Source organism: Equus quagga, chromosome 2 (genome assembly GCF_021613505.1).
Source record: "Equus quagga isolate Etosha38 chromosome 2, UCLA_HA_Equagga_1.0, whole genome shotgun sequence".
NCBI lineage: Eukaryota > Metazoa > Chordata > Mammalia > Perissodactyla > Equidae > Equus > Equus quagga.
Window position 1 is genome coordinate 24,111,554 of NC_060268.1, and position 10,030 is coordinate 24,121,583.

The 10,030-nt window shown below is 50.6% G+C and overlaps 1 protein-coding gene across 4 annotated transcripts; it reads left to right on the forward strand.

Annotated features, from left to right (window-relative positions):
- The first annotated feature begins 5,277 nt into the window (after positions 1-5,277).
- RIPK3 (receptor interacting serine/threonine kinase 3) lies at positions 5,278-9,201 on the forward strand. 4 transcript variants are annotated; one of them, XM_046651981.1, is made up of 10 exons: positions 5,278-5,417; positions 5,644-5,784; positions 5,916-6,225; positions 6,716-6,861; positions 6,987-7,033; positions 7,241-7,408; positions 7,520-7,587; positions 7,825-8,178; positions 8,322-8,382; positions 8,893-9,201. In XM_046651981.1, the coding sequence occupies exons 1-10, from the start codon at positions 5,398-5,400 to the stop codon at positions 9,126-9,128; spliced, it is 1,551 nt and encodes a 516-aa protein (XP_046507937.1). In that variant the 5' UTR covers positions 5,278-5,397; the 3' UTR covers positions 9,129-9,201. The 4 variants fall into 4 exon arrangements, with proteins under 4 accessions (XP_046507937.1, XP_046507938.1, XP_046507940.1 ...); XM_046651982.1 differs by lacking the exon at positions 8,322-8,382 and having other exon boundaries at positions 8,893-9,046; XM_046651984.1 differs by lacking the exons at positions 7,825-8,178; positions 8,322-8,382 and having other exon boundaries at positions 8,893-9,046.
- Positions 9,202-10,030: the final 829 nt, after the last annotated feature.

Here is a 10,030-nt window from a genome sequence, read left to right on the forward strand (position 1 = left end):
TCTGTACCCATTAATCAGTAACACCTCATTCCCTCTTCCCCCTAGCCCCTGGCAACCACCATTCTACTTTCTGTCACTAGAAATTTGATTATTCTAGGTACTTCATATGAGTGGAATCATACAATATTTATCTTTTTGTGATTGGCTTATTTCACTTAGCAAAATAGCTTCAAGGTTCATCCACATTGTAGCAAGTGTCCGAAACTTATTCCTTTCTAAGGCTGAATGATATTCCTCTGCATGTATACATCCCTTTTTGTATATCCATTCATCTGTTGATGGACATTTGGGTTGTTTTCACCTTTGGGCCATTGTAAATAATGCTACTATAAACATTAGCGTACGAATATCTGAGTCCCTGCTTTCAGTTCCTTTGGGTATATACCCAGAGGTGGAATTGCTGGTAGCAGATCCTGTTCTAGACCAGCGAGCCACCCTCTCTCATTTCTGTGGGTCTGATATGATGCTGAGGTGGTGCTTGAACTCACTGGAAAACTGCTGTTTCTTCTTGTACTTCACACGTTGGTGTCTGGGGTAAGTTTTCTTTATCTCCTTGGTGAACATCCATTAGAAATTTCTTTAGGGAAGAGTCTGTTGGTGTTAAACTCAGTTTTCATTTATTTGAAAATGTCTTCTTTTTTAACCTTTGTTCTTGAAAAAAATAATTTTGCTAGGTATACAATTCTTCATTTACAGATTTTTTTTTCCCCTTTCTTTTGGCACTTTGGATCATTCCAGTGTCTTCTGGTTTGCACTGTGGTTGTGAAGTGTGCTGCTGGTTTAGTTATGCTCCTTTGTAGATTATCCATGTTTTCTCTCTAGCCTTTGAGATTGTTACTTTGTCTTCATTGTTCTGCGGTTTCATTGAAATGTATCTAGATGTGGATTTCTTTATATTTATCCTTCTTGGAATAAATTGTGCTTCCTATATTTGTGGATTCCCGTCTTTCACCAATTCTTAAAAATGCTCAGCCATTTTCCCCTCAAATATTGCCTTGCCCTCATTTTGTTCATGGGAATCCAATTCGATGCTTGTTAGACCTCCTCATTCTTTTTTTTTTTTTTTAAAGATTGGCACCTGAGCTAACTCTTGCCAATCATTTTTTTTTCTTCCTGATTTTTCTCCCCAAAGCCCCCCAGTACACAGTTGTATATTTTAGTTGTGGGTCCTTCTAGTTGTGGCACATGGGATGCCACCTCAGCGTGGCCTGACAAGTGGTGCCATGTCTGTGCCCAGGATCCGAACCAGCGAAACCCTGGGCCGCCAAAGCAGAGCGTGAGAACTTAACCACTTGGCCACAGGGCCAGCCCCTCATTCTTTATCTCTTAATCTTTCTAACTGTTTGTCTCTCTTTGCTGCATTCTGGAGAATTTCTTCAGATCCATCTTTTAGTACACTATTTCTCTCTTCAGCTGTATCTTCTGTTTAACCTAGCATTGCAATTTTAATTTTAATGGTTACATACATTTTTAAATTTCTTGATAGTCTGTTTTTTTCCCTAAATCTATCTGGGCACTTTTTATAATCTCTTATTCCTTCCTCATTTTTTCTATTCCACCTTTTATTTCTTTTAAACAGTTCACAGTAGCTTCTTTAGATTCTTCATCTGATTATTCCAAACTCTGAAGTCCTTAAAGATCTAAACCTGTTGATTATTTTTCCTGCTGATTCTCCCTCATGGTGATTGAATCCTTATATACTTAATAATTTTGTGTGTGTGAGTTTCTACTTGGCTGAATTTAATCCAGAAGCTTGGATTGAGGATGCTATCCTCTAAGGAGGATTTGGTTTGCTTCTGCAGGACTCCATTAATAATCTTGGGCCACTTAAAATTTTCATCTTATGGTTTCTTTGCTCAAAGGAAGAGTAAAAAATATCAACCAAAGATCCATGTGAGAGCAGGTCTCACTGGGAAACTAGCATTTTTATTAATTTTAACATAGTGCTGCAGCCTAGACAGTTCCTCTTGTAGGTTCCCTCTGCAAGCAGGTGGACTTTTTCCTTTCTACAAAAAATGAAACCCCTTTGAGTCCCCCAGCTTGTTGGGGAATAAGAGTGTCTCACATTTAGCTCTTCCATCTTCCTAGGCCCTAGGGCTTACTCTCTGGGTTTTCCCTCTATCTCCCATACCCTCTACCCACTCCCCAAACCTCTAGGTCTCTAGTTAGTTGACCTCTCTGTTTACTTTTTGTTTCTTATTGTTTTATCTTGTTGGTTTCAGGGAGACAATCTTAGGAGATTACCTTTATTTTGGGGGGGAGCTCACTAATGAATTTAAAAATATGTCTGTTGTGCTTTATTTATTTAGATATTCTGCTATGAAAGGATTTTCAGCACTCTATCATACTACTGGGAAAGAATTTTTAAAACAAACAAAAAATATATGATTATATGGGACATATTGTTTTATAACTTGTTTTCTTTCCACTTGGTATATGGTAAACACCTGTCATATTATAAATATGGGTCTAAAGCATCATTTTAATGGCTACATAATCTTCCATTGCATAATTTTTTCAGACTTTTTCCTATGATTGAACATTTAGGGTTCTATTTTTTCGCTATTTTAAACAACAGTTTGGTGAATATCTTTACAGCTAAATCTTTGCCTATATCACAATCTTCTCCATTCTTTAACCATTTATAAAAGTAACGTGCTAATATAACATTTTCAAACACTACGAAAATGAAACTTCTCCATAATCCTTTATACTGTCACCTCAATTAATACTATTTGATCTATAATTGGAATCTCTTACTCAAACAAAAGATGAGAATTAGTTAGGGCTAGAATATGCAAGAAGAAAGACATACCCTCTGTCATCTCACCCCAAAAACTAGGGAGAAGGAAGCAGACCAGTTCCCAGGGATGGGCTGAAAGTAGCCAAAACAATCAGGAGCAGAGAACTGAAGGGATGAGAGACACCCAAATAGACCTCGAAAGCCTAGGACATCTGGGGTCAGGGGCACTGGGCCTCAGGAAAGCCAGGGCTCCAAAATCCAGGATGCAACTGTGCCTTACCAGTCCCCTCCTGCAGAAGCAGAGGGTCTTCTCAGGCACTCACTCCAGGCTCCTCTCCCTGCCCCTCCTTCTTTTAAAGGAGCTTGGTCTATTTTGAGCCAAAAAATAGTACAGGCTCTGAGAATACCCCCAAACCTATGTTTATAGTGGTTGACCCCTGATCCTCAGGGTCTTGTCCCAATCTAAAGAAATCCAGCCTTGGGGATGGCCGAGTGGCCGAGTGGTTCAGTTCGAGTGCTCCGCTTTGGCGGCCCAGGGTTTCGTAAGTTTGGATCCTGGGTGCGGACATGGCACCGCTCATCAGGCCATGCTGAGGTGGGGTCCCACATAACACAACCAGAGGCACTCACACCTAGAATAGACAACTATGTACTGGGGGGCTTTGGGGAGGACAAAAACAAAAACAAAAAACAAAAGATTGGCAACAGTTGTTAGCTCATGTACCAATCTTAAAAAAAAAAAAGAAATCCAGCCTTAAAAAGATCTTTAAACACCCTTTGATCTCCTGTCCACCTGCTCCCCTCCGGTAGAGCCCAGGAGTTGAGCCCAGGGTCTTCTCCCCAAAGAGAATCATGAAAGGAACGGCTGTCCCCTCTGAAGGCTGTTAGCTCCTGAAGAGACATTTTGAGGACCTGCGGCGCCTGCGTTTGTATTCTGTGAGATACACCACATCTCTACAGTAAAGTCTGCTTCAGGTGGATTCCGCCAGCTGTGCAGGTGCAGATGAAAGCCCACAAACCATAAAGAAGCCCAACCTCCTCTTTCCTCCCAATGGGCATGGAGCTCCAGCTGGGGTGATCAGCATCTTAAGGAAACTCCAAAAGTTTTGGCTGTTCACTTATTAATTCAATTCAACAAATATTTATTGACCCCTCCCACATACTAGCTTTTAAAGAGACTACAGTCTAAGAACTATAGCGTGGACTGATTCCCCCAGAATTCACGGTGTGGATCCCGAAGTTCCCAGGTACTCTAGAAACCACAGTTAACTGCTGGCCACTTTTGATCCAACCAGCAGAGTCCATGGGCCACTGGACAGGATGGAAAGTGCATACCAAGGTGAGCCCCTCCCAGTGAGAGCTGGCACATGACCCGCAGGGTTGGGTCTCCCCGCGAAGGACTGAGTGCCTAGGGCTGGCCTTATCTAGTTCCCACAACCTCCAGCCATGGTCAGGCCTAGGGCAGGTAAAATATGGACACCTTTTGTCTACCCTAAATCTTTAAGGCTCCTCAAGCTTCTGAGTTCTCAAAGGCCCTTGTCCGGAGCATATGCTTGTCAGGAACATGTATTAACCAGGGAATTGGCATGGAGGAGTTGGCATGGGGGCGAGGGGAGCAGGGAGGCGCCGAGGAGTTTCCACTGCAGCGTACGCCACAATGTCAGCAGCCCTGTGGCTGGGCTAGTTCGCCACAATGTCAGCAGCCCTGTGGCTGGGCTAGTTCGCCACAATGTCAGCAGCCCTGTGGCTGGGCTAGTTCGTCTGACCACAGTGCCCAGGAAGTGCTTCTTAGTCTTGCCAGCAGGGAAGTCACTACCAATGCCAGGGCCTTGCCAGCAAGAGCAGCTGTCAGGGACTGGGCAGGAACACAGACAGGGACCCTTCACTACACTGTTGGATGCTTCACACCTTCCTCAGCCACCTCACAACCAGCTGAGTGGCACACCGCTGAAGCCTACGTGAAAATAGGAAACCTTGACGGTTCAGAGCCAGACTCTGAAGTCAGTTCATACCGGCTTAGGCAAGACACTAAAACTATCAGCATCTTTGTTTCCTCATCCACAAAGAAGTAAGAAAAGCAGTACCTCTTCCCTTAAGGTTAATGTGAGACTTAAACAAGCTAATATACAAACTTGGTACATGTAGGCTTTATAGAAGTGTTAGCTACGATCTTAGGACACCTGTAGGAGAGCTGAGCCCTGGGCCACAAAGTCCTCAGCACCATCCCCTCCCCACCCCAGACCTGGCAGGTGGTGGAGCTGGGAATCCTGTGGGAGAAAGGAGAGACACCAGCTGTGGGAGTAGGGTGATTGTGGGTTCCTGGAAGGTGAGGACTCCTTCCGGGGTACCCTGAATACCCAGTGACAACTAACCCGACCGAGGCAGGCAGCAAGTTCAAGGAAACACTAGTTAGAAAAGAGAAGCTTTAGTTTCTGTTTTGCGCTCTCCCCTCCCGCCTGGAGGCGGGACTGTAGAAGCGCCCAGAGGGGAAGGAAGTTGTTGACTCACTCGGGTACAGGCCGGCGACCCAGGAAGCAGAATCTGTGGAGCGGCCTGGAGACTGACTCCTCTCCCAACCCCCTCTCCATCTCTGCCGCAAGCCCCTGCACCCAGAAGTCACTCCATCTTTTGGGCTCATAACCTCTTCCAGCCTGATGTCTTGCTCCAAGTTATGGTGAGTGGAGAGTGGCCTCCGACAGACACAGAGGGTGCCCTTTGGACTTGTTCAGGAATCCGTCTGTGCCCTGTGGCAGGGCCGGGGGGAGAGTAGGGCCACCGTGGGGGAGGCCAGGGATTGTACTGGCAATGCCGAGTCCCGGGGGTCACGGAGGCAGGGGGATGCTGGGAGCAACACGGACTTGGCGCCATGGCCAGCTGGTGAATGAGGCTCCCTCTCTCAGGGCCAGCGGAGCCCCAGCCTCCCTGGTGCCCATCAAGGAATTGGAGAACCCAAAGTTCATTGGCCAAGGCGGGTTTGGCACCGTGTTCCAGGCGCAACACCGTTCTTGGGGTCACGATGTGGCGGTCAAGATCGTGAACCGGTGAGTGACCCAAGCTGCAGACGTGCTGGTATCTAGCCTAGGAAGCAGGGCGCTGTGTGGTGGGGCCAGAATGGGGAAGGGAGGGATCTTCCCAGAAGCAGAGCTGATTCCAACTCTCTCCTGGGGTGTAGGGAAGCTATATCCAGGGAGGTGAAGGCCATGGCAAATCTGCGTAACCCGTACATCCTGCTCCTGCTGGGGGTCACTGAGAAGCTGGAGTGGGACTACGTGTCCGGGCCAGCTCTGGTGACTGCATTCATGGAGAACGGTTCCCTGGCCGGGCTGCTGCAGCCCCAGTGCCCTCGGCCCTGGCCGCTCTGCTGCCGCCTGCTGCTGGAGTTGGTGCTTGGGATGTGTTACCTGCACAGCCAGAACCCTGTCCTTCTGCACCGAGACCTCAAGCCTTCCAACGTCCTGCTGGACTCAGAGCTGCACATCCAGGTCAGCCCATCCATACCCCAGCCCAGCCTCTGGATAAGGTCCTGCCCCTAAGCTGCTCCAGCCCCACCCGTGGCACACAGGACCTGCTGCAGTCCTGGCTACTGAATGACCTCAGCATCTCCCTCTGGACACAGGGCTGCCCAAGTGTCAAAGTCCACTCAGGAGCTTTAGCCCTATCCTACCAGGTGACAGAGGCCCTGACCAACCCAGTCAGTTCCATAGGCCCACGCCACCAGGCCCTCCAGAGACCAATGACTAACCTAGCCCAGGAGAATCAGACCTTGACCCAGCCCCATGGAGAGGGGGCCCAGACTTCCAACTCAAGGGCCCCACTGGTCCGAATGTTCCCTAGCTCTCCACACCTCCTTTACAAGGCTGGACCTGCATGCATCTCCCAGCGGGGTAGCGGGGTGGGGGGTTGGGGGGGGAATTCTAGAAGCTGATTGGCCCTGTCTATCCTCTACCTCTTCCTTCTTCCCTCATTTTGCAGCTGGCAGATTTTGGCCTCTCCACATTTCAGGGAGGCTCACGGTCAGGGTCATGGTCTGGGGAGCCAGGGGGCACCCTAGCCTACTTGGCCCCAGAACTCCTGGCTGATGTAAACCAGAAGGCCTCCAAGGCCAGTGATGTCTACAGGTAATGTAATCAATGCAAACACCCATCCCCAATTTCTACACTTCTCTGGGCCCTTTTAGGGGAAGGCAATGGGAGAGAGGTCTTGCCAGTAGTCAGGCCAAGCCTCAGCTTTCTGTCTTGTGCAGCTTCGGGATTCTAATGTGGGCACTGCTAGCTGGAAGAGAAGCTGAGAGTAAGATTTTGGGCACACTCTGGGATCCTTAACCCGAGGTACCTCCTTCCACAAGCCCCCAGCCCTCCTCTTCCTGCTTACCTGCTCAGGCTGTCCTCTTCCGTCCTCCCCTTCCCTTAGACTACACTCCCTGCCCCTTTCCACGATGGAACAGGTGGCCCTTCATATCCTAATACCTTCTCTGTGTGTCCCCCATCCCCATCCCAGCGGTGACCCAGACATCAGTGGTGCAGGAAGCAGTATGCGAGAGGCAGAACCGGCCCCCCTTGACCGAGCTGCCCCTACCTGGCCCTGAGACTGCTGGCTTGGAAGAACTGAAGGAGTTAATGCAGCAGTGCTGGAGCCAGGAACCCAAGGACAGGCCCTCCTTCCAAGGTGAGCTTGCCATTTAGCTGGCAGCTGGGGTAGGCCTGGATCTGTCTGCAGGGGGCTTTGCCTTGGAAAAGAAGTTTTGCTCCCCTGCCACCCACACTGCCTTCTCTCCAGAATGCCAACCAAAAACCAAGAACGTTTTTCACTTGGTAAAGGACAAGACAGACGATGCTGTCTCCAGGGTGAGTATCCAATACAACCTACCCCTACCCAGGAACAGGTCAGAGGTGACACACATTGCTCCCTTGGCCACCCAGTGACTCATCACTGACCCCTGTTCTTTATGCCTCTACCCTCATCTCCAGTCTCCCCATCCCACCTCTGAGTTCCTAGGCAACAGATTGTGGACCAGGAGACTCCTCCCCTGGCTTGACTCTGCTCTCCCACATCCACACCCAACAAGCCCCCTGTCCTTATAGGTGAAGAAGTTCATGTCTAACCACAGGGACAGCAACAGGATGTTGTCTGCCCCTGAGCCAGGCCCAGGAAGGACAGAAATGGATGGCCCTGGGGGAACCACAGGAAGCCATGATTCCATGGTCTCTGAGATGCTGGGCAACCTGAATCTGGAGGGGTCCCCCAACTCTGTTCCTGAAAAATGTACAAACCGTCCTGAGAGGATCAGGGCACAGGGACGGCAGGTTCAGCGTGACTGGCCAGCAGGGACATCTGACTCAACAGCCCAACCTCCCCAAACTCCAGAGAACGCACCTTTCAGAAGCCAGATCCCCACCTCAGCTTGGACCCCAGGTCCTAGGCCCCAAGGGAATCAGGTGAGATGTTGGCAGGACTAAGGGATGCACTAGGGCTCCTGTGAATCCTGTCCTCTTGCCAGGGAACACTTGGGGCTTAGGGGGTGTGCGGTGGGGGAACAGACCCCAGGACAGGGAGCCTGAGAGCAGCGTGTCGTTCACAGGGGGCTGAGAGACACAGCGCCCACCGGCCTCCCAGAGCACCAGGGACAGATCCGACACCAGGTATTCCTTCACTCCCCACTCCTTCCTTTCCTCTGCTTCATTCTTCCACCAGCCTATTCCTCAAGATGTAGATAGATCCAGGGTAACTTGCAGAGAGGGGAGAGAAAGGGCTTGAGGCCATGCGCACTGACCTTCTCATTTTATAAATGAAGAAACTGACACACACTGGGATGGGATCCTGCTGAGGTCACACAGCACGGCCTGGATCTGCCCCTGGGGCCTTCTGACTTTCCCCAGCACCAACTCCGTGAACTCCTCAATGCCACTGTTGCTTTGTCAGTCCAGAGGGCCTCCCAGTGGAAAAGATCCAAATATCAAGGTGCCAGACGTTGGTTGCCACTCCTCTTGAGCTTCTGCAAACCCGATTCTGAAGGGGCAGCTGGAAGGGGAAATACTTGCATTTCCCCAGGGTGAACACGAGGGGCCGCTGCCCCACGGCCCTGCGGCTCCTCCCAGCTTTGAGTTTCTGACTACTCAACCATCCCACCACCGTCTCTGTTTCTCTTAAAGGGCCCCCGTCTATTACCGTAGTTGACTGCCAAGGGGTACAGATTGGAAACAACAACTACCTCTATATACAAGGAAGAACTACCTTGTCCACGCAGCACCCGGCACTTTGGAGCATGGGCTGGGGGCTGGCAGCACACCCCCCACGAGTAGGTTCTCAAGAAGGGCCACCGCAAGAACCTCAAGTCTGGAGTGGGCCGCAGGGCCCGTGTAACACTAGCAGGAGTGGAGGCAGCTAACCGAGACTCTCCGAGGGCCATCTGACTTGCACCTGAACTAACTTTGTGCCCCTAGGAGTCAATAAATGGAATTTTAGCCAAAGTGCTGCACACGAGGCTACGGTTTCAGTCAGGTCGGGAAGGGGCAGGGATGGGAGGTTAGAGAGCTGACACTGAGGGAGGGAGAGGCACTGTAGGCTCACTGAGGCCGGAAGTGGGACGCTGAGGGCTAGGGGCGGCACACCGGCATGGTACACCAGGTCAGGGCCCAGCCGGCAGCAGGAAGGAATCCTGGAGGCCTGGCTCCTGGGGCCGCCTAATCTCAGGGCGGAGCACTTCCTCTGGAGCAGGCAAGACCCACTCTAAACCTAAACTCTGGGCATAGAGGCTGTGTGTCCTTGTTGCCCCCCTTTTCTTCTGGGCTCCGGAGACTCAACAGTGGGGTCCTGGGGTGGGGGCTCTCCACGGGAATTCACAGACCAAAGCCCATCTTCTGCCCTGCATGATGATGCCCCCAGGTTCTCGGAGGTTGTCCCCATACTCTCACCTCCCTCCATCACATACACTCACACGCCCATTGCTTCCAAAGTGGGAGTTTTTTGATTCTCAGCTGGTGTCCCGGAGCAGAAAGCTAAGGCTGTGCAAAGCTACACACAGATGTGCCCCCTCCCATGGAGCTGGAGACCGGGGAGCGTGGATAGTTCGGCCGCAGCTATGGCAGCTGCCACTCAGGCCAGAGGCGAAGCGAATGATCTCCCTCCCTGCTCCTGACCTAGATCCTAGCCCCCATCGGGCCCAGCATCCTTCCCTACATTCTCGCCAGGCTTCACTCCATCCCTCCCTCAGTCTCCCCACATCCCAGCTCGTTCACCCCTATTTTGACACTTCCCACCCAGCCCGCCCCTCCCACTGGCATCTCTCCC

Bases quoted from the DNA above. Each gene is read 5' to 3' on its own strand.
- RIPK3 (XM_046651981.1), top strand. From the start codon at position 5,398: ATGTCTTGCTCCAAGTTATG. The intron at 6,226-6,715 runs GTCAGCCCATCC...CTCATTTTGCAG, and splicing joins ACTCAGAGCTGCACATCCAG to CTGGCAGATTTTGGCCTCTC. The intron at 7,409-7,519 runs GTGAGCTTGCCA...CCTTCTCTCCAG, and splicing joins GGACAGGCCCTCCTTCCAAG to AATGCCAACCAAAAACCAAG.